This window comes from Sparus aurata, chromosome 10 (assembly GCF_900880675.1).
Source record: "Sparus aurata chromosome 10, fSpaAur1.1, whole genome shotgun sequence".
NCBI classification, from domain to species: domain Eukaryota; kingdom Metazoa; phylum Chordata; class Actinopteri; order Spariformes; family Sparidae; genus Sparus; species Sparus aurata.
Window position 1 is genome coordinate 34,657,845 of NC_044196.1, and position 25,131 is coordinate 34,682,975.

Here is a 25,131-nt window from a genome sequence, read left to right on the forward strand (position 1 = left end):
TGCTCTCCCACAGTAATGAAATATATTGCTTTCTCCTAACTGGTGCACCATGATCGGCTAGCGGGAGGAATTTAATCTCAGGGAGGGTTTACAGCACCGAGGAGGTTTCTGTCTCTCTCTGCCGTCTTTTTGTTTTTTTCCTCACTTTGCTCGACCATCTAACGATGAGCACTGTCGCTGAAACACAAACACGTTTCACTTCAGGCTTGTGTTGTTTAGTTCTCATGTTTGTTCTTGTGATCTGCTCAAAGCCCTCCAAGTATTATAAGCACAATCACCCAGAGGAGTTTAACTATAATTGAGCATTAAATTAAATGTTTCAACCTCGAGAGGTTCACTGGGCACATCTCTCCCACAAACGTGCGTGTCCTAAGTGTTTTTGAGTGTTCAAACGGGGAAAGTGAATTTACTCATCGAGACCAGTTCATAACAATCACACTTCACACAGGACCATTATCAAGAAGTGTTGATAATTGGCCTTGTCGCCAACTGTTCAAACACGAGGCACGCATTTTCATTCTCAGGCCAATTTCAGAGTAATTGCATATTATACAGGGACACTATTTGACTGTTCATGCCCCAACAAGTTTCAATAAAGCATCATTTTCTCTTTTCATTCAAGGGCAGGCAGAAGGTACAATCATTGTCTGCTGAGGGAACTCGCTGAGGACCGACTCGCGGTGGAGGAGATGCAGGCAGCAGATTTGTTTTCAATAGCACGCGATTTTTCACAGCTCGCACAGGAAAAACAAAGAAGTACAATCACTGTCATCAATGAAACGTGGGACAGATCTACAGCAAGAATGGAAAGATTTGAAAGTGCAGGCATGGCTGTTCAGACGAATTAAAACTGTGGAGCGCACACACAAAGAGTTTAATTAATATGATAGCCATCGAGAGAGGGAAACTCATGCCTTCTTACATGACTGCTTGCATGAGGCACATATTAAAAGCATTTCAGCAGATATGAATCTTCAGAGTGGTGCTGTTGCTTTAAAGGTGCAATATGTAAGATTTGGCCACCCAGCACTTCACCGCAGTAACTGCAAGCTGGTTTGCTCCGTTAGCTCTGCAGCTAGTAGCTAGGAAGTGTTGGTGTCACTGTTAGCACAGGAGCTAACGACTGGGAACGGCAGGTGCTAGCTAGTAAGCATGCTAAACATGCTTTGCAATATATTACATTGACATCGTAACGTCAAAACTGATATTTCGTCATATTCTGTTAAAAACTGTTGGACAGTTTTGAGCGTTTTCAACCAAAATTCTTACATATTGCACCAATTTCATGCTTTCAAGCTAAAAAATAACGCTAGGAGCTAGAAGAAAGTTAGCCTAGCCTGACAGAAAGACTGAAAGACGATGGAACTGGTAGCCCACTCTGCAAACCAACACCCATAAAAGCCTACGAAACCACGAGTGTACAAACAGTAATTAGTAGTTTCACTTGTGTGCCAGATTGTCAGGACATTCATCCAACACACAGAAACTAACCTCCCCAGTTCTCCAGGCTGTAAAGGTTGCTGAAGTTGTGGCTGACGAATGGCGAGATCTTCTTCAGGTCGTGGGTCCGAACCCTGGTGGCCAGGAGGGACTGGTGGGCGTCCCTGAAGGTGGTGTCCATCAGCAGCAGACCTTGGTGGGCACGGACCGCCTTGGCGAATCCCTCAGGGCCGTCACGCAGCAACACGTCACGGAAACCAATGGGAGGGTCGCCTGGTAGTGAAGGAGGGAGGGAGGGAGGGATATCAAAAGAAAGGGAGGAGGTTAATGTGGAGAATGATGCAGAGGATTCAGTTTGTGAGGAAACTGAGTGAGAGTCTGCTGATGCTTAATAACGATTACTCCACAATTATAATAAAACGAGGACCTGCAGTTTCCACCATGAGCTCAACAGGTGGCTCCATATTTTCTTAAATAAGTGGACAAAATGTGCAAGTAGCCCTTTATTTACCCAATCATAAGTGGTCTATTGACTTTACCTGCTGCTTAAGTGCGTGGCAGGAGAGATGATTTAACAAGACGCCAGGCGAGCAGGTAAACTGATGTTATTTAAACAGCCCGTCTTTCAAGTTGTGCTGTTAACAGGCCAGCGCCTGTCATAACTTCTGCTAATGAGGTGGACGCCGTCTCCTCTCATCGCCGCTCCAATCAACCTCGGCTCAAGTAGATCGACTATAACGGAACACAGGAATAAGCTCAGCAGCCGGCTTATTAGACACACCACCCACCCATTTGTGAAAATGGATTTCTCCTGCCGACAGTGACTCATATAGCTGTTGTTTTCTATATAAAGCAAGCAGCAACCGTTTAGTGAAGTACGTCAGTGAGCGCGGTGCTGCATGGGTTCCACCTGAAGGTGAACGGGTTGCTCCTGCACTTCTCAGGCACCTAATTTCTCATTTGGCCTGTAAGTCTGTTTTTTGGCTCTCGAATGTCTCACGACCGCAGCAATCAGAGAGCTGTCACGGTGTCACAGATTCTGAGTGGGGCACATATGGTATTCATATTCTATTTTCCAAAGTGAGGAGGCAGCTCCAGATGGGATATATTGAATTTATACATGTATATTTCTAGCATTTCTAATCTATAGTCTTTAACATTTTGCTATGTTGGTTATAGTTCCAGAAATAGTTTTTGTCTTAAACCTTTCCAACAGGCATGTCCGCGTATGCAGCAGCCAAAACCAGACTCCACTAAGAGTCTATATCCATGCTAGGGGCTTCAGCTGGTATAGTCACAAGTAAAAAGTTCACTTTCACTTTGTTAGCATGCTAAAGGTTGCTAATTAGCCAAAGCTATCACATTTAATGTGCAGGGAACATGAATGTGTGTACATGTAATGGGAATCCATCTGATAGTTTCACTCAAAACCACATGTGAACCTCAATACGGCGCCAAACGGACACGTCAGGGTTCATCCTCTGGAAACCTTCAATGTCTGTAGGAAAATAAGTGCCAGTCCATCCAGCAGATGTTGAGATATTTAAATGGGTAAGTGACAACGTCGACCTGCTGGTGGAGCTAGATTTAATGTCAGGGAATCCCCGAAGTCAGCAGGATTCAGCCTCTGGAGACCATAAATGTCTCTATGGATTCATGGCAGTCTTCTCAGTAGCGGTTGTGATATTTCAGTGTTGGGCTGAGTCGAGATTGCATCCATGCAGCCTTGCTGCTACTGTGGCTATAAATAAGAGGGCAGTAACACAAACTGACAGATGAACTGGAAACAGGTAAACCAGACAGAGCAACATCCATTAAGGTTGTTTCAGAAGCCCAGCAGGATCCTCTCCCCGAGGAGCCCAGGCGAAGACTGGTGGACGTGCTGGCATTAGATGAGTGTGTCTGGTTAGCTTATGAGACTACGATGTCAGATACAGTGTCAAAGCGTACTGTCTCCTCTAAAAGCCTCTACAAGGAGGAATAACAATCACTGCTGAATCCCCAAGACAGATACTGGCATTCTCAGCTCATAACAACTAAATAGTCCTCAAAAACAAACAAAGTTGAACATGGCAGAGACATCGAGCCGCTCTAACCATCCCTCCATCCTAATCCCCCGTCCTCTTCTCTCCGTGCCTGGCAACTGAACACAAGCACAACCAGAGGCATTCAAATATTGGAAGTGGAATTGGGATCTATTTTTGCTGCAGTGTGAACAATCATCAATCAATTAGACTAGTTAATGAGGTAGTATCTGCCCGCCTCGCTGTCCTCCAACCCTCTGTCCTGCTCTCCCCTCCATCTTACTTCCTCTCTCTCTCTGTTAACCTTTTATTGTTGTACCTCATCCTTGAAAACAAATGATCTCTGCTATAATTGTCTCCAAGGCCAGCATGAGCGAAATGAACTCTCTCTCACACACACACACACACACACGCTAGATGAGCTCTGTGAATCACACTGCCGTCGCAAATAGATACAGGCACTTTGAACTTATCAGGATCTGTGTGTAATACAGCGGCTGGGGAGCACAGCACACACAAACACATGAAGAAACTGATTTATACTCCAAGTCCCACTTCCACTCTCACACTCGTTCAGTTCTACAAACTTGCTTTCTATGTTTTTTTTTCTCACCACTCTTTTTACACGTATAGCTCAACACAATAGAGAGGAAATGAGGGCATCTGTACTGGGCGTACAGGGACTACACAGTGGCCTGTGTGTGTGACAGCTTCCTGCAGGAAGGTAGCTTCGTTTGAGTGGATTTGTGTGCGTTTCGTATCGCGCGGCGCCGACACAACGAGTAGTAAAGAGATACAAGTCCCAGGCAGCCGCTGTGCTTGACAATTGACCCACTTGCACACAAATGCACGCTCTTTCTTTGCATTGAAAAACACCTCACTCCCACTGCCGAGCTTCTTCTGCACTTCGGTCCTCTTCCTCCCAGGCTGGTGTCATCACAGACATCTTTCTCTCGATATCCTTCACCTGTCTGGTCCTCGCCTTACACTCGTCTGCTCCAGCTCCGCAACACCAGCTAATGTGACTTGATAGAGCGAGCTGCGGTGCTCTGAGGTGTTTATTTGCAATATGTGTAGGGAGACAAACTGCGAGCAATAACAGCTCGTCACCGTACGGCGCTGATGTCTGTTAAATGTCTTGTATCTTTGAGTTTAGGTCACTCTTAATTGGCCCATCTAGGTTTGACTGCTAATTAGTGCTTTATCAAGTCAAGTACACTGAAACAATCATTAATAATAATGAATTAAGCTTTTACAGGGTAAAGAGACAGTTCACCCCAAAATCTAATACACATTGTTTTGGTGCAGGTTGACGAGTTTTGGAGATGTCTGTCATTAGCTTGTTCAGTTAGCTTAGTTAGCTGGCCTGTCGTCCATGAGTGGACCTTCCCTCCTTCTGTGTGGTGATACGCTGTAGTTCATTAGAAAGAAAATGGTTCCATCGTGACGGCACAGAAGTAAAAATGGAGATCAAGCTGACTAAGTTACATTATGACACAGACATCTTTAAGGCCAATATCTTCAGAATTTGGCAACTCGGCAATTTGGCAAATATGTAGTTTTATTTTGGGGTGAAGTGCCCCTTTAAATATAGCTGAATAAGAGATTCCTTTCTTACACTGCAACCAGGCATTTACATTAAATTTGTATTTATGTTTTGCTTGCTTGCTTGCTACCATAACTGCCCTTGGAAAAAAAACCTTTAGACTGGCATTCTGTGGAAGATACAGGATTTGTTTTCCTCCACAAAGTTGTCTGTGAAACAAACAACCAAGAAGAACAAAGCAGAAGACAAAGTTACTGTGCAGCACACACACGCCTGAAGAAAACCAACCCAGAGTATCTGCAGGCTTCAGAGAGCCAAACTGAAGACTAAACTAAAGCTACCTGAAAATGAGTTTTGGACCTAAACAGAAAGTGCTAAATAAATAAACATGAAATAAATGAGGTGCAGGTGACAGCTCTGTTTGAAGACGGCTGACGAAAGCATCAAAAACAAAACAAAAAACAGGCAGAGAAACAAAGAAACAAATTTATTAGGTCCATATTTTTCATATTATGCTGCAAACGACCTCCTGCTTTAATCCTGAGAATGGAAATACAGCGTAGAGCTGGGAGGAGGGCAGCAGTCCCTCACTTTTATTAGTCATCCCTCCTAAAGCTTGCTCAGAGGCATCTGGTGATTAACCTCTAGATGTCCTCCATTAAATAAATCCAGACAATAATTGGTACAAGGTGTACTTCCTACACCATCGATGAACCAGCAGCAATCAGCCTTCAGAGGGAACGTTTTACCCTACAAATCCTAATTAGAAAATAATGGCCTTTGAGTACTTAACAGGTTCTGTCAGGACATCCTCGGCCCGAGTGTTGGGGGAACTCCGAATGTTTTTCACGTGACTCTTTCCCTTTTTTCTCCTGATCTGATGTTTTGAGTTTTTCTCATCTCCTCTCTTCTTTGCAGGTGTCACACAATAAAAGTTCTCCCCACTCTCTCCCTCCAGCTTCATTTAAAGGGATATTCTGGTGTAAATTTAATCCATGATCTAAATCACTGTGAAACTGTGTTAGACTCCCTCTCGAGAGATCAAGTTAGCAGACCGCTAATTTACAGAGTTTTATCAACCTCAGAAACGACCGCACGACAACAATACACTGCAGTAAATGGATCCAAATATAAAGCGCCACCAAAAAGCCACAAATAATGCTCAGAACAGCACCAAACTTCAGCAACAGTACAAATAGGGTCTCAGCACATAGTCCGGGGCATCTAACCTCCGCTAGCTTAGCTGGATTTCTATTGTGAAGCTAAAAACAGACTTCAACTCTCCTCCATCAGCTTCCGGGTCGGGGAAGTCCCGACGCGACGATTACCGAGTGCGGTTAGAAATGCTCAATTCCGTTCTTTTCCCTGTCCGCTCTCGATAATAACTGTTATAAACTGGCAGGTAAGACACATATGAACTTTGATTGCTTTTCCATGGAGTCATAATCAGACATTTTCATCCATGAGCCGCGGAACTCTACTGCACTCGGTAATCGACTCGTCGGGACTTCCCGTCAACAGGAAGCTGCTGCAGAAGAGTGGTAAATTTAGTCAGCTTTTCAGTAGAAATCCAGCTAAGCTAGCGGAGGTTAGATGCCCCGGACTATGTGCTGAGACCCTATTTGTACTGTTGCTGAAGTTTGGTGCTGTTCTGAGCATTATTTGTGGCTTTTTGGTGGCGGTTTATATTTGGATCCATTTACTGCAGTGTATTGTTGTCGTGCGGTCGTTTCTGAGGTTGATAAAACTCCGTAAATTAGCGGTCTGCTAACTTGATCTCTCGAGAGGGAGTCTAACACAGTGTCACGGTGTGTTAGACCATGGATTAAATTTACACCGGAATATCCCTTTAAATTATCCCTCCATCAGCTACGTCCGCCTGACCATTTCCTCCACATATACATGCAGGGATTAAACGCTGCCCACACCCTCTCGCTCTCTCTCTCCTCCTTTCATAACCCCTTTCTCCTTCCCTGCCCCGTCCCTCCCTCCACAGAGTGTGATAATACAGGCCTAATCCCTCTCTTCTCTCAATCCCTCCGTTGAATGAAAGAAAGGATATAAGCACATTACAAATCTCATTACTAGGCTTTAGGTATGCCTCCGTGCGTGCCTGTGCCGCATATAACCAACTCATCGGGTGTGTACAGTAGGTGAGTGGAGGTGGAGTGTCTGCCTATGGAATACCTGCTCAGCGTGATGCATTTGTGTGCTAGTTTACAGTGTACAGTCGAGTACGTGAGCTCCCCCGACGGCGACACAAGATCAGCATAAGTAGACAGAAGTGGAGGGTGACGCAGGCGGAGCGACACTCACTCACATGCAGACGTACACAAACACATTATCCCTTCTACTGTGCACGCTCTTTACATGTCGGATTTGATTAGTTATGCCTGATCATGATTCATAACGTTCACATTATTTTGTTATAAATGCATGTTTAGCGGGCACGCTGGCGTATGTGCTGAGGCAGCACGGGGGCTGATAAACACGTCACATTGATGCAGCTGACTGTTTCTGTTGCAGCTGCATAAATTCACGCCACTTTGTGCCCTCGACCTCGGAGCGCAGCGGGGAGCGACACAGTGCATCACAGGCTGTCACATCCAGGAGAGCCACACACTGTCTCTTTATATCTTTAAGCTTTTCTTTCAAATTGGACCTTTAAACTTTGATACAATACAGGTATTAATAAAGTTCAATGCACACAAAACTATTTCTGACCTTGAGCTCAGCTGAAGCTCCCACACACACACAGAAAGTCATTCAGAGTTCATGGTGCTGTTAGATTACTGATGCACGTTTGTGAAGTCTCTGAAAGGTCAAACGCCAACAGATATGGATTGGAGGAGAATATCTAGTTCGATAAAAAAGATTTTAAAACGAATGCGTTCAATTAATCTTGACTTTGTTGTTTGGAACACACAGAAGTTTAGTTTATCCTCGATGTGAACTGGCGCTCCTGCTGATGTATGTGTGATGCTGTATGTTACTGTAGTGTGTATGTACATGCTTGTACAGTATGTTGATGGTCCTCTCTTAACTGCCAAAGACTGTTTTCTCCTGAGGGAGATGATAAAGACTAATCTTAATCCTCCTTCCACTGGGTGAGAAGGTCCAAAGTCCCAACAGGCTTTGTATCGTCTCTATAACTCCTCTGGCAGGATGTGCTGGCACTGCTAGCTTAATTAATGCATGTGAGATTAGCAGATGTAGCAGCTAAAATGGACCACGGAAAAAATGTTCTTTTCAACAGATATCTTAGTTATGACGAGATTAACCATCAAGACACTTTTGTGTTTATGTGTGAGTTATTTATTGAGTTAGAAGAATCTCTAGAAAGCTTTAATGTCAGCTCACAGCATCAGAGACTAGAATCTGTGTCTTTTTCATTACATATGAGAGTGTACCGACTTGTTTTCCAGTAAGTAGTGACACCCCATGTTTTTCCAGGGAAATAGAGATACACTAGCAAAAAAAGTTGTTTTCTTTTGGGAGCTAATTGCCCCGCAACATGAATATATTTGATTTTATCTTTCATGCTGATAAGAGCCGCATAATCGTTTAAATAAGACGATACACTTAGTGCAGGCGAGGAAAAAAGAAAGCCAGCACCGACTCCAGAGACTCTGAGTGGCTCAACATGCTCCTCAAAGAGCCGAGCTTGGCCGTCGGCCTTTCCTGCGAGACTCCGGGGGTGCTGGTGCAGAGCGGGGTGAGAGCCACAGAACCTCTGCCTTCACAGACAATGAACTGCACCCTCTCACCACTGTACTCACAGCTCAGCCAGGCACTCCGGGCCAGAACCTCTTCTCCTCCCTGAGTGCTAAACTGAGCCATTTAGGAAGGCCTTTGCGCCTACAGCTATCAGACTGTTCGACAGCCCATTTGTCATTCGGCGGGTGCTTTTATCCAAAGTGCCCTGCGGATCCACAAGTGTTTACATTTTTAGCACGCTGCCTCGGGGGGGAATGAAACCCCTCACCCTTGCAGCGGCATTGCATTGCTAAATTAGTCCAGATGTAATGAATGCAATAAGGATGATGCATCGGGAAGTTATTATGGTAACAGTACATGACATTCTCCAGTGACAGCGCTTGTTTTTTTTACAGGTTTTAATATAGTATTCAATTATCAGCTGCTCTGCAGCGTGAAAACAGGGATTCAATTATTTCACTGCTGAAGCGCAGTTAAGAAAAAAAGCCTGTTTCTGTGCAGTGTAAAATCTCAACTTCTGATTGTTCTTTTATAAGAAGTAGGGCTGTCAAAGTTAACGTGTTAATAACATGTTAACGCAACATCCTCTTAAAGCCGTTTTTTTAACGCACGATTAACGCTCAGTATTTAAAAAAGTAAACGCGCATTGTTAGATTTACAGCCGTCGGTGGCACCTGTAGTTGTGATCCAGAGGGCGGCAGAAGAATAAGAAAGGGAATCAGAAGAAGAAGAAGCAGGGTTGGCGTTCGGGAAAAACACGGTGGACTGAAAAGCGAAAGTAAATGGAGAAAGGACTTATGAACGACAAATTCACTTTTAAAACACTGCCAGATGGTTCGGTCCATAGGACAAAAGTTATCTGCACGTACTGTCGACATGAAATGAGTTACCACTGAAGTACGTCCAGTCTCAGATATCATTTGCAAGCTAAACACTTAGGAGATGCAGAGAGTTTTGATCCCATTTAGGGTGAGGGGATATTTTTTGAGCCTTTTATTTTCCTGCATGATTTGAAGTGTTGAATAAACATTTTCATAAAGCAAGCATATCTGCCCTTTCTTATGTTGTTAAAAGTATTAAGAACAAGAACAAAATACATTAAGGAACATTTAGAACAGAAAGAAATGTGCCAAAAAAATTGCGATTCATTTGCGATTAATCGTGAGTAACTATGGAAAAAATACGATTAAAAAAATAATCATTTGACAGCCCTCATAAGAAGGCATCACATGAGTTGTGATAATATGTGCTGGTGATCCGACTCACCCATGGTGATGGGAGGGATGACGGGGTCTGTGGAGGAAGGCTTGGCCTTGACTGGGATGGGGGTGGTGGGTCCATTTACCATCACATGACCTGGATATGAGCGTAAAAACAGAATAATGTGTCAGGTGCATAAAAATAATGTCCAGGAAAGAAACGATGAGTTGTATAAACAGCTGTCTGAGGCTGGTCACATGTTTATAGAGTTAATATTAGTTAGTGTGAAGTGAATCATTAAATATACGCGCTTTAAAAACCATAAAGTGGTGCTCATTTGTGAAGATTATCTCTCTGAACAAAACGCGTTTTACTGCAATAATCCAAAATTCAATAGAAGACTCCCAAAGGCAGGCTCTGTGTGGAGGGAACCAGGACGCTGCTAAAAATAGTCCGTCATGCAGAATACAAACAGCCTGAACAGAATTTATCACAAAGCGGCTGCAAATCTTTGAACTGTGCAGAACAATATCGATCACTGCGCTGGGGAGTTATTTTAAACACTGACCCAGGTAATGCAGGAGCTTCTGGGCTCTGTTCTGGGTGGGTTTGAGGTTGAAGAGCTCCTGGTTCTCGTCGATGAACTGGGTGTCCACGGTGGAGTGGAGGAACTGGTGGTTGGACAGAACGTTCTGGAGGAACGGGATGTTGGTCTGGAGAGGGAGAGATGGATGGAGAGGAGGAGACTTTTAATATGTTGTAGAGAAGCAACAGAGACAAGAAAACAACAGAGAAGATAAGAGGAGCTCAGCGTTCAACAGATATTTGTAAAACTGCACTCAAAGTTAAACACTGCTTAGTCTCAGCTTCAAGAGACAAACACACACCGACACACACACACACACACACACACGGCAGAGGGAGAAAGTCAACTGTTGGAAATAATCACAATCCATTTCTATTCTGTTTGTTTGCCTCAAAAGAATTATCACACCAATTAAGCTCTGAGAATAAACAAAGAGAGGGAGGAAAGAGATGTAATTGTTGGAGTTAATTTCATAACTTGATCTGTTGCCGTTTCTTTTTTCCCCCTCCGTTGTAAGCCCCGTCTTACCAGCGCGAGCACAGAAGAGATTGTTATTGGAGGCGGAGAATGTGAAAAATGGGGAGGGAGACTGACAGAAAAAAAGCAAAGTGGGGAGAGATTAGTAGAAAGAGAGGCAGAGAGGGGAGTCGAGGGAGTGTTATTTTGAGGGATTGAGTGAAAGGAGGGTATGCTAATATATTCTTAGAGAGGCTTTGGATGTGTTTGTCGCTGTTTAATGCCCCCGAGGGAGGGTACGCAGTGAAGGAACGTAAACTGTGTCAAAAGATTATTTTTTTAAAGTTTGCTCTTTGCGTATGACTCAAAATGCCGGAGTCTTAAGTGGCATTTAAGGAGAAAACAGCTGCCACTCATGACCCAGCGTGCCACTATCCCTTTCATTAATAAATACACTTAGAGCGAAGACCTCCTGGGACTCACAGGTCCGGATGTGATATAACCCTCAATATCTAAACTTATAATCCATAAGTACGGATACAAAATGTATTCAAAGTACACGTACACACATACAGGACACATTATCGACAGATGGACTGAATTTACAACCACAATTTGGGCGTTTAGCTGACAGTCAAGCCCAGAGTGACTTGAAATAATTGCTGCACCACAATCACTCAGGAATCCCATAATTGGGAGAGGAGAGCCGGGCGATAAACAAACCACACAGACACACACCTCATTACCGCCGCTGAGACGGGGGGAGTTGTAGCCTATTGGAGAGATCAGCGTGCTCGGGCGAATAACAAGCATGTTGGTCATGCAGATGGAGCCAGAATGAGATGTATACAATAATAATTGAAACAGAGAACGCAGGGTGCTTTAACATCTATGCTTCTTTATCAAGGGTGCAAATAAACACAGAGAAACAGATTCAGCTGACAAAGAAAATTCCAGAGAGGGAGCTCCAGCAGATGAGAGAGACATCTGCTAACGTCGATGTATAGAACCGATGGAGCTCCATTAATACTGAGAGAAACTGAGAGTGTCTTTCCAGGCATTCATATTCCCAGCCAGCAGAGAGGATTGTATTGTCTGAGGCACGCAGGAGAAAACACACACAACATGACACTGTGTTCTCAGCCTCCTGCTGCAGGGACCAGAGCTGGAGAGGAGAACGAGAGGAGAGCCCGGGGATCCACATAGCTGTGCTGCACCGCCGAGCCCGGGGCAACGAGCTGTGGACCCAAACACGAAGGATTTCTGCTGAAAGCTGAACTCCTACAGAAAGCTCCAGACGTCTCATGTGTTTATTTATAGCATCCGCCAACTTAATTGTATTAAAGTACATTCCGCTGCCTAATGTGCCCTCGTCTGCAGAAGACACAGCTGTTAGAAATCGGTGTACATTCCTATAATGCATTTCAAAATAAGAGCTTTGACTTGAGGATAGCATGCTAACAACACAAACAGGTTGTTAGCCACAGAGCCCGTCTGGGCTGTAATACTGAAGCAGTATAACAATATTTGCGTGGATAAACTGAATATGCTGAGAGTTAGATGAGTGCTACTACCGGCAGCATATTAGCTTAGCTTAGCACAAAGGGGTTTTAACAGGGGGAAACGGTTAGCACGGCTCCATCCAGATACCAGCAACTCTAAAGTTAATCAAATGTTCAACCTTGTAAGTTTAATATGCATTAAAATGAAACTTAATCAACACCACTCTCAAGTCTGTATGCTACAGCAAGCAGCCGGTTAGCTTAGCACAAAGACTATGAACAGGAGGTAGCATGTTAGCTAGCCTGGATCTGTTCAGCTCACTGATTAAAGCTTCTGGACGTGTTTATGTGACGACAGAGAGGAGGGACGGGATTTCTACTTGCAAAAACAGACAGGAAGTTAGCTACATCGATGCTAACAGCTGCTTTACCTCACTTTAGCTCAAAAAATACAATGTGTAAAGTGCTGGTAGGGGAATTTAGCATTTGGACACAGCCCAGCTAGCTTTTAACCCACTTCTAGACTTTATGCTATGCTAAGCTAACTAGATGTAGCATCATGTTCACCTTACAGACATCAGAGTGGTTTTAACCTTCTTCTCCGACGCTCTGCAAGAAATCAATTATACGTGTTCAGAAAATTCTGAACGATTTCCATTTAGATTTCCATGATGTTTTGTCTGGGCTCAACTACCTGAGAAAATAAAAAGATTTCTTTCTATCCCAGAGGTCTTTACTGACTGCAAATATTTTCCTCATTTACACTACCACAAGGATACAAGTTAAAGGTTAGAAAGGAGCACAAAAAAAGGAGAACAAAAGGGAGAAAATTTGAAAAATAAAAGCAGAGCAGGAGAGGTTTTTGTATTTTCACTGGACCTTGAGGCGTTCCAACGTTTCACCTGCACTGGAATTCTCCCTCATTTTTCCATGTTTGATGCCACCTTCATTTATAATTCATACGTGTAAACAAACTTAATAAGTGAGCATTAGGGGAGAAAATCAATCAAAAGGTATAAATAAAGAATAAACGTGGGGGGCGGGCAGAGACGGGGAATGAGAGACAAATAACTGCAACAGCCGCTATTAATGAAAGACTCCAAAACATTGGAGGGAAAATAGACACCATTAATACTCGGAGGGTTGTCCTCTCCCTCTCCGCTGTACCAGATCAATGTGTTCATTATCAGGCTGCTCTGTATGCCTGTGGCTAACACACACACACACACACACACACACACACACACACACACACACACACACACACACACACAGAGTCCCTTTACTCTTTCTCCTTTTTTATACTAATGATGTGAAACACACACCCAAAAAAAATCCCCTCACCGCTCAGCAGCTCTTCAGCATTTTTCTCTCCGTCTTCATCCTGTTTTCACACACACACACACACACACACACACACACACGCACACACACGCCCTTCCCTGATTTGGATGCCCTGTAACACTTGCCGGGCTACAGCTCTCAGAGCGATGCACGCAGAATGCAAAAACGCACACGAGCACGCACACACACTTTCTTCAGTGATGATACTGGCTCTCAAATGCAGATTGTCTACACACACGCACATCTTCCAGTACTCCATTAGTTTTAGTAGGAAAGTAAACACGTCTCGATGTGGATTCATGTCCTCGTGGGCTCATTTACGGACACCCACGCTCTCCATGATGGCCAACAATTCAGCCCACACACACACACACACACACACACACACACACACAGACTCAAAGTCAGAAGTCACCGTCTCATCTCGGTGCAGAAGGTACCAGATGTACCTATTTTCAGGTCAGACAATCCCCATTTTTATTCACACAGCGCCTGGAAAGGCTGTTTTATTGCTTCTCTGCTCAGAGCCGGTCGTTATCACTCTTGTTGCAATCAGCTTTACTGATGACGGCCAAAGTAACACAGTTAGGGAAGTATTGATGTCCCGGGCCGCTGGCTGGACTGCAAACACGAGTCAGCTCAACACAGAGCCACCTTTAACCACTCCGACTGTGGGTGCAGGGCATCTGTTGCTCTCAACTTCTGTGTTTCACTTTGTTTTAGTTAGATGTTCAGCAATGTGCTGAATGCTGACATCGTTTATGGTAACAGTTTTCTTCAGGAGTGCCAAAGTTGACACCCTGCATCCAGGTTTAATAGACTGAATTTACACCTGACAGTAAAACACAGTCTGGATATCTTGGAGAGGTAAAAAATTATATCACCTGCTATCTGATGTGTTCTCGTTGTCTACAATCTGTCTGCGCCGGGATTGGATGTTATTTTTCACTTCGCAAATCAGACGAGTGGGCGGGGTGAAAGAAAAAACAGTAACAGGTGTTTCCTTCCAGACGGCTCCGACTCTTTCTGTCTGTGTGTGTAAAAAACTTTAAAGTAGCCGACAAATTAAACCAGTGTCGAGTTTGGAGCTGCTGTGGACGTGGACACAGTACAACATGAGTATATTCCCTCTGCAGCGATGGAGGGGAAGGTGTTTACACCTGGAAATCAATCATGATGTCAAGGTGGCTCCCATGTTGTTATACACAGGATCATATTACACAAATCCTCTTCTCTTGCCTTTGCTTCAGGGGTGCCAGTTATATTCAAGCCTGAAGTAAAGTCTCCACCTTCACCGACACTAATCTGGACTGCAGCACTTTCTGCTGTGTGCTGTAATCCCCTGTACTCCTGCGAGTATGACCTCCTTCATTTTAGACGCACCATCTTCCCACACACCCTCAATTTCATATTACGCCTTCTTTCAAGTCAATTTGAGAATCCTTGACTCTGGATATCAGTACATAGGAGACCCGGGTCAGGCTCGGGGTCAGGCTCGAGGTCAGGGTGCGGGTCAAACGCTGCCTCGCAATACAGCAAGAGGTCGTTGTTGGCCCGAGTTCTCTGCAAGTGTCGAGTAACAGATGAACTTGTGGTGATAAAAAGGTCGAGGAAAGGCCGGTTTTGTGAACCCTGCAGATCAAATTCAAGAACACTCTGCTTATTATTATTATTATCACTTTTACTATTAACATTACCATTATCGTTATTAGCTGTGAGCAGCAGATTTATATGTTGATTGGTCACGAAATGAATCATAAAAAAGTTAGCATGGAGGTAAAGGTCGTGTGAGAAGGTGTGTGTTTGTAGGAAGACACATGGTTTGTCACAGGGCCATACTGATACACACACACTGATTATCAACGAGACCGAAAACTGATTTTTGGAAGTATCAGTGAGTAAAACTGCAGTTACTTGTGTTGTGCAACCAATCAGATAGAGTTGTGGGCGGGACATTGAGCGAGACGCCACAGTGTGTAGACGACAGACGGAGAACGAATGCTGCATCAGACCCAGGGAAGCATTTTACATCAAGTCATTTTATCAGCAATCAGACACAGAAAACACTGATATTGATAATCAGAGATACGCTGAATATCAGCCCCAGTAATCAGCCAGGCTGATAATCAGGATCAAGGAGTCACTGATTACATTTAACGGGATTACGGAATAAAATCTTCCAGATTAAAGTAAAAACAATAATTGATTCTGGAAAAGTAACCTCCCAGACCTGCTCCTGATGCAGCTGAATATTGGAAGTCTCGTCCAACTGAACCCAGAAACTCAGGACCTCACACTGATCCTGCACCTCCACCACTGGATCCTTGTATTGGCTTAAATCAGATTGTCTGCCTATAAAACCAAAATCCTGTGCTGGTGGGATGTCTCTGATCTGCAGCTCACCTGGATTCCCCGCTCAGCCCGGAGCTCGCTTATAAACAGAGCGGCTCTGCTCTGGCTCCTGGTAGGATCAGGCCCGTCTGCAGTACACAATATAGACCCGCGCCTTCAAAAAGCATCTATGTGGTGATCACAAACATTTCCCTTCTCTCTCCCTCCCGCGGCACACGCACTAGACTTTACATCACTGTTGTGTTGGTTCAATTTCTTTAATATCTGGAGGCAAATATAGAGCTGCTTTATATAAAACTGTTCAAGAGGAAAATACAAGAGACAGTACAGGGGCAGATTTAGAGATTCCCCTAAAAGCAGCTTTACACACAAACACGCACACACACACACCTGATCTCCGTCTCCCCCCAACACAAACACCGCCTCCCTCCGTCACACGCAGCCTCCACGCTGCCGCTGTGATTAGGAGTTGAATAGGGGAGCTGTCAGGTCATTCGTCTTTTCTCCCCTCTCCTCCTCTGTCTTCCCTCTCCCCATCCGTCACGCCTTAACCACCGACCCGGACACATGAACAAGATCAGCGTGCACACACATGCACAGCCTGAGGAGCGAACGCACACACACACACACACAGACACACACAGACATGTAGGCGACCCCTTACACACTCCTATCAGCCACAAATTTACTCAGGCAGACAAGACAAGAAAAACCCAAAACAAACACACCCACCTCTGCTCTTCACGCCAACCCGAAGGCAGCCGGCGAGCCAACACACATCAAACTCCAGCAAACATTTACAATGCAACACTCTCCTGAACCCGAGGCCTGAAACGCGACAGTCGAACAAACAGAGGCACACGTGTCGACGGAGGAGGGGAACAAATGCTGCCGAGATGTTTGTGCTCTCAGTCGGCCGTCGGTGATCGTATGACAGTGCACGCTGACTGGTTTGATGGCTGGAGGTCAGGCAGGGCAGCCGCCGTGTGAACGCCTTCGTTTCCTCTCTCGTCTCTGCGGCGCTCTCATCTATTAGGGAAGAATCAGCAGCGACGGAGCTCATGATCTTCTCCATTTGATCCCTTTCTTCAATTCTCTGCCCTACAATTTTCAAATGTATTCCTTTGATTGAAGATGCAACATGTAAAAGATAACTTAATGTGTTAACAGTAGGTGAGGAAACAAAAGCTCTGGTGTCATTTCAAAGACATCCATGTACTGTGTTACAGGGATATCTATAGAAGGTAGCATGCTAACCAGCTAGCCCAACAGGTGATGGTCCAACAGTGAACAACCGCTCCAATTCTCTGGTGCACCGGGCGAGTCGGGGCAGAGTCAGCTAAGACGACAGCGGCTACAGTTAGCAGCAGTTAGCGGTTACTCTAGTGATTTGCTGGCCTGATTTGTTTGAATTCAACAGGTGGCCAATTCTTAGATATTGCCCCTTTAAAGCAGCCGATGACTATTCATCAGGAAAACCATCTTCATGCAGTCCCAGCGGCCTTTACAGCCGTGAAATACACTGCAAATGTTTTACTTTCAAAAAGGGAAAGTAGTCCGAGCGGTTGGTCTCGCTCACACACTCTTGTCTCGCAGCCTCGCATTACAAAGATAACAGATTCGTGTGTGACCATTTCACGGCTGCGCCCAAAAATCAAATTCGGAATCAGTGTTTGACATTTGCCACGGGGCTTTTTTTCCCCTCAGTGAAATAAAAAAATCTGATCTTTCTAGTAATAACTCCTATCACTGCCCCACGGCAGAGCAATTTACACCTTCCAGTTCATCAGCAGATCTGTGCCTGGAAATATTTCAAATGTAAATCAGGTAATAGGAGGAAGAAATCTGCCGAAACATGAATTAATAATTTGAAAAAGGGCAGTTTTGCAGGCGAATCAGAGTCCTTGTTAAAGGTTCAATATGTAGCTTTTTTTAAATCAGAAGAAAAGTAACTTCACTGACTGTTTATGCTTAAATATACAAACATTTCGTAAGGTTTTACTCTGTTTATGTGTGGCGGACCCTGCCACCTTCCTGGTGTTCTGGGGACCTGCTTGTTTATTCAGTCAGCTTTGTATTATGACTCATTACGGTGTGAATATTAACTGGTCCAAAACGACACACTGCCCCTTCAACTCAGCTCTCTTTTTATACCGAGCGTATATGAAACAAACGAGAGGAGGCAGGAAACGTCGTTTTTGAGCTCTGAGACGCGGCAGACGAACTTTAGAAGTCGTTCTTCATGTGTCTCAGCTCAGATGACCTCTGGCCGTGGTGCTGCTCTCTGCACACATGGGGAGAATGCGAGCAAACTCTAGAATAACTCAGTGGGAGAACATTCTTTTCAGATCCACAGCATGAACAGTAAATAATTCTTGGAATCAGCTACAAAAACTAAATTTAAAAAAGCGCTCAGTAGCTCACGGAGAGAAAACGCTTACTGTAAAATCACTGCTTTCCCCGCTAACAGCAGTGGGACAGAATGTACAACTGCAACACTAGTTGTGTTTTGACTTAAAAAAGGACTGGCAGGTTTTCTCAAGTGCTCAGAAATACAGTGTTAGCTCCGACCACTTTACATGTCGGTCCCCGCTGATAAACAGCAGGGCTGCTGGAGTTCAAACTGCTCTCCGGGGGACGGCTGAAAGTAATTCTGGGTAATGTAGGGAACCAGGCAGGGTAAGAGAAAGCGACACCTACACAAAATCACCCTTTGGATAACAATTCAGTTTTCAATATTCCTAAAATAACCATGCTGGAATGCAGCGTCGGTACCACCAGGAGCCATAACTAACGCGTGACTCAACAAACGTGGGGCTGCATTCGCTAAAATAAGGCCGTCTCAGGCTCTTTCAGGGACCATGAGACAAGCTTATTAAAACAGATAGCCACTTAGTGGTATTTTGGGATTTCTTAAGCAGTAGGCCTGTGACGCATTAAATGACTCGTGATGTACTCCAAACCCATGTGTGTCGTCTGAGCCTCTGCTAGCAGGTGTCTGGTCGGCTCTGTTAATTATACTTGAACTTGCAGCGGATCATCGTGTCTCGTGGGTTTGCTGGGTGAGATATTGAGAAAGGTTTTGACAAAGTCGGTACTGAGAAAATGTGCGATCCTGTGATGCTGTTACACATCAAACATCTGTCTGAATGCAAACTGCGCCACCTTTTTACTTAATTTTGTAATTGTTTTTCCACAATCTTTTCTGCAGCAAACCGCTGAACCGGAGCTGCTCCAGAGAGTTTTGAAATAGCATAAAGCAGCAGGGGATCTTCAACCTTTTAGAGCTGAGCAAACATTAGGAATTCATAGTTTCACTCCTGGATCTCAGCTCAATAAACACTATTACTACCCCGCATCATATGGACACACACCGAAGTGGAACTAGAACCTATTTGGTCTGAAAATATAGCAGGAAGTGATATCCTAACAGAAGCAGGTTACAGAGAGGAGCACTTCTTCTATTGGCAGTATGATTAATTCAATTCGGATACACATGCTGAATCATTTCAGTCCCCCATTTCAGCAGACAAGCTTCCGCCGGTGTGTTTTGATGATGGCAAACTTCTAATGGCAGCGCAGTCGGCCGCCCGTAACTCACGTCAGTGGATGCTTGTTGACGTGTCAGAAGTGAGATATCATTTTTGTTTTGGAGCTGATGTGTAGTTTAATATCCTCTCCACCAGCGACTCGGCTCGGCTCGGCGGCAGGTTTCATGGATGCGCTGTGAATGCTAACTTGTAAAAGAGAGTGAGTGTTGTGTTTATAATGAAGAGACTCGCAGCAGGCTGTGGTGGATGAAAGTTGTTCAAAATGTTTTTAACCCGGGAACGAAACATGAAACTCGGTGCTGCTGTGCAGACGCAAGCTCGGATAACAGACTTGTGTCTCGTTACTAATTACCTTCAACTTCATTTAACCGTCAGGATCACTTTTATTCTACTGAAGCGAAATATGTTCAATTAACTTTGGTTTGATTATCATCTAATATCATGAGAAGTACTCAGATGTTTTATCAAAACTGGCAGTACACATTGCTTGTGCTTCAGTTTATAATTGGGAAGCAAATATTGATCGCACAGTGTAACAGCTGTCGAACAATGACACCATCCACGTACGGATCGGTCCGCTAAACGACGCTTTCATGATGCCACGTGGTCGTCTGCCACTGGGCTGCATGTTTCCCAGAACAAACGGAGTAAGAAAGGAGGAATTATGGAGGAGGCAAAGACAGTGAAGAGGAAGTGTGATAGATACCGAGGTGAAACAGGAGTGAACAGATCGGTACGTAATCAAACCTGCCTACTTATCAATACAACCAGGTGTTTAGCTTTGCATCTGTATAGCTTTGGACTGATGCACTGTGCTTCTGGGAAACCTCGCCGGATGCCACTTTGACATGCAGCTTCCATCCAAACACAGCTGAGCATCAATGAGCCCCTGCCACACTGCAAATAACTGTACTTGAGTAAAATGTCCTTAGTTACATTCCACCATTGTGGGCTGTTGATATCAAATGACTTCTCCTTGGTATCCTTCCCAACAATGACTCACGTTGGGTCCTGACTCACGGTGTAAAGAGATCAGGAGCGCTGCTATTTTTGTGAAGAGCAACATGCAGCGGCTGTCTGCTTTTATGTATGAGGCCACGGTTTATACTGCTCAAACAGTCTGAGGAGCAGTGAAATAAAAAGAGAAATCAATTGAGGTGTAAAAAAGTCCAACGGACCAAAAGTATATAAACCCTAAAGGTGAAGCGCACATAAAAGAAGCCACATTACAGAGTAGAACGGAACTCAGAAGACAAACGGCGAGAAATGAGGCACGAAGACGAGGAACCACAGGGCTGCTGGAGACGAGCGCTCAAGTTGTGACCTCCAATTTATATTCCTATAGAAACACTGCAGCTGCAGACTGAACAACCCTCCGCCGGTCTAATTAGTGAGTACTGATGGAACGCTGAAAATATCACTTCCTCAACAACACTTTTTGTGTCGCGAAATGTTCCCGAAGTGTCGACACTCTCAGGAGAAAATGTTTCCCCACACAAGAGCAGATTGGGGTGCTTGTGATAACAAGAAACACAAAGACCGGGCTGAGTAGCACGAAGAATATATTCTTGGTAAGCAGTGATGAAGTGAAAACAGCTCTAACCAGAATGTAAATATAAAACATGGAGATTGAAGAAAATTAGGCTTTCTTCCAGTTAAAAGCACCGCAGGATTCTGCCACTAGAGGTCTCTCAATCAAAAACAAAAGGTTAAATTGGCGTTTAACAACCTGAACTGGTGATTAAAATCCATCTACATGACCTCGGGAGGAAATGTTAACAGACGAGCTGATGTTTTAAAGTTTTATTCTCATAACGTTGAGCCACGTTTGTCGAATTCCGTCATGCAAAGGACCAAATGACAAGCAGCATCATCGTCAACAAAACTACAGATTTCTCTGGATTTTAACATTTTTGGAAACGTTTAGGAAAATTAAGTACAAATCTCGTCAAACTATGTTAATATAAAAAGAGGGTGTATTCGTTTAATGCAGAAACTTCACATATTGCATCTTTAAAACCTTTTAAAGGCCAAATTATGCATCGTGGTCTGCTGTTTTATTTTGGATAGTGACGTCTTTCCATTTTGAAGAAGATGTCGTCCTGCTCGTATCTTTCTGCTGAGTCCATTTCCCTCTTCAAAGTCATAATTACCTCGGGGTTACTTAAGTTGACAAAAACATGCAATACAGCCAGTTTCCATTTAGCACCATGATGATAATGGCTGTCAAAGTAATGCATCCCGTCTAATGGGATCTCTGTATCGATGTGAAAGGGGATTCATGCACGTATCCGCACTAACAACTATTGATCAAAGATAGCCAGACTTCTATTCAAAACTAACTAATTGATATGTTGACTCAACCAACAAGAGCGTATCTAATCAGCACAGCAGGGCGCCTTTAATCCTAAAACATCCACAGACTATTTTCAGTGACTTCAGGGGCCCAGAACAGCAAAATGACTAACAGCCGCCTCTTATTTACAGACCGTGCTATAACTGTCTAGTTTTTTTCAGCACTGAACATCATGCATTATTTATCTGGAAATGTGTATAGCCTTAGCGTGGCTGCGTGTGATCTTCTCGTCAGTATTTATAGGTTTTTTAACATTTGGTTATTTAATACTATTGGATCAGGGCTGCTGCTCCTCCTGCCGCTGAGTGTATGTGCAGCTCAGTGTATGTGCAGCTCTGAGCTGTCCGTGGTGCTGAAACCACTCGCAAAACTTGCACACTTTTTATGAGCTTCAACTGGAGACAGAGAGGGGGAGCACAGGTGAAACATGGCTGCATTCCATTAAGCTCTGCCAGGGAGCCAGCGTGAGCAACACAGGGGCTCTGGCACACCTGAACTCACCGTTTATTCTTAATGTTATTAGTTACACCTGCATTTAACAAGTCAACATGTCCCACGGTGTGAGAGGTCTATTAGCTATGTTTACTCACACAGCCAATAATCCTGTCATATAATGCGATTAAGGCGGGAACTGACTGAGGTGGAGCCCGTGTAAACTCTGATTCTGTTATTCTTGTTGTCAGAATAAGCTTGATCGCAACATTTTTAGTGGCTTTATTTAAGAGTGCTTCAGTCGTGTAAACACCTTAGTTCAGCCATGACTCTCCAGGCGAGTTCGAAAAGTGTTTTTGCAACGAAAAAGATCTTTCTCTGCGTTACAAACAAACTTTACGGTGATGCATCTTTATTTGGGGGAAACATCTCTGAATATGCTCTAAAATGTTAAAAGCAAAGAGTTTTACTGCAGTGTTCAAAGAAAGATGGCCACAACAACTGTGCGTCGTACAACAGAAACTAATTAAATTAACAGACACGTTCCATATGCTCACTGGACGAGTTCTCATAAGATATAATCTGATAATTATATGCATGTAAATTATCAATGTACCGTCTTTTCTCCATTACACACACACACACACACACACACACACACACACACCCTCGCATTTCTAATGCCAAGACACTGCAGCTTATTTCAGGGAAACAATCAACAAACAAAATCTCATTTACACTCTTTTCATTTGCACCTTCTAGCTCTGCATTTCCACATTTAACAGCCTTCTCACAAACAGCTCACTGCAGCATTTGCCTATAGACCCATTACTGTAGCCCCACACACACACACACACACAGTTTTATGAGTTGCCTCTTATCCACTGTTTGTTATATCCACTGTTAGTTCCAGCAGCACATAATGCGTTAAGGCAACATTTAGCTTGCACTCTCTCCGTTGTATCCCTGAAGTCATTTCTGCTCCGTGTCTCTACGCCTGAGCGGATTTGTCAAAGTTTTACACTTCCAGCAATCCAGACAAACGAGGCCCGGCATGTTTTTCCTCGTACTCCATTGACTGCTGCCCGTGGCTGGTAAAACGGTCTAACTGGGAAATCATTTGGAGACACTATTACTAATGCAGAGGAAATAAATAAAAGCAAAATGACATGCAAACGGCTCAAAGAGCAAAAAGAAGGCGGGGGATGTGTGTGTGTGTCTGTGTGTGCGTCTGTGCCTGTCCTTGTCTCTCATTACCCCCCAGATTGAGACAAATAGAGGGGAGATCTGCCCTTCGATCTAAACCTCCACACCATTTACCCCCGACTCCACAGCCCAGCGTCTGTGTGTGCGTGCTTTCATTCAGCCTAGCGAGATGTGTGTGTCTAACTGCGGGGTGCACGTCGTGATTTGTGTGACATTATCACGCACGCAATCATGCGATCATGCCAATCGCCGGGCGAGTGTGTGAGCTCCATCACGCTCTGTGTGCATGTGTGTGTGTGTTATGTGTAGGTTGTGTGAAAATGTATGCTCTCCTGTGTGTGTACACATGTGTGAATTAATGTGTGTATTGATGGCAGTGTTTGACACGCGGGTGATAATGGGTGACACGTTTGTGTGCACAGGTGCTTCCCAGAGTGCATTTGTTTTTGTGTTGCCTGTATTTAGCCACAAACTCACTGTGACTCATTTACACAAACACACAAACACATAAAATTCACCCTGACTTGATGACAAACCAGTCGAATGACAGATGCACATTAAATGGAGGACACGAGGTTCATTTAGGAGGCATTTTTAAAATTCTCTCCCTCTCTCACACACACGGATACAAAAGAACAGATTGTCGCAGGCATGCACATGTTCTCCAGATGCTGTCAAGGTTACATCTTTTGATCTGTGCTGCAAACCTTTCATATAACCTTTCCACACATGTACAGTGTGACCTTTCATCATAAAACAGTCTCTGACATCTGAGGGTCACTGTGGAGTTTTCTTCCCACACAGCTATATATTCTAAATGTTGCATCCATTGTTGCGTGTTTCCAATACACATACCGCCATACTATATACTATTTAGTCCGCCATGGAACCATTGAATGTCAAAATACGTAGTATGTTGAATGCAGAATGCCCAGAATACCAGTATGCAACATGCAAGTCGATTGCAAAAAATTGGGCAAATCAATGGTGCATCCCGACTCTACATACTAAAAGTAAGAATTAAAACATTTGTGATATGGAACGCAGCGTTTACAGTGTTTCCCAGGGTGTGGCTGTGAACCTGTGGCAGGTTGGTGAAGTGGTTGGCGGATGCAAAGCGTAAGTATTTGACTCAGATATCAACTATCCCTTTCAGAATCACATTAAAAGTTATGCCACATTACACAGTGTTGCTTTAATTGTCCGCCTTAATGCAGTCACACTGGCTTGCCTCTCCTTCTCTCTCAGTCACCCAGAAACAACAGAAAAAAACTCATTTAATATAATATAAAATGCCACAATGGGTCAGCAACTAAACTTGGGCAGCCGTTAATGTATCTGAGTATAAAGTCTATGTGTGGGAAACACCGCGCCCACTTGCAAGCAGTCTTCTTTGTTCTTTCTCTGCACATTACTTTT

At 44.1% G+C, this 25,131-nt stretch overlaps 1 protein-coding gene across 2 annotated transcripts in view; it reads right to left on the reverse strand.

The window, feature by feature from the left end:
* Positions 1–25,131, reverse strand: part of pcxb (pyruvate carboxylase b) — a 310,653-nt gene that overhangs the window by 57,888 nt on the left and 227,634 nt on the right. For both annotated transcript variants that reach the window (XM_030431366.1, XM_030431367.1), the window contains exons 13-15: positions 10,496–10,640; positions 9,994–10,083; positions 1,492–1,713 (exon numbers count right to left, since the gene is read on the reverse strand). In XM_030431366.1, coding sequence (XP_030287226.1) covers positions 1,492–1,713; positions 9,994–10,083; positions 10,496–10,640 — 457 coding nt within the window. The remainder of the gene's footprint in view (positions 1–1,491; positions 1,714–9,993; positions 10,084–10,495; positions 10,641–25,131) is intronic.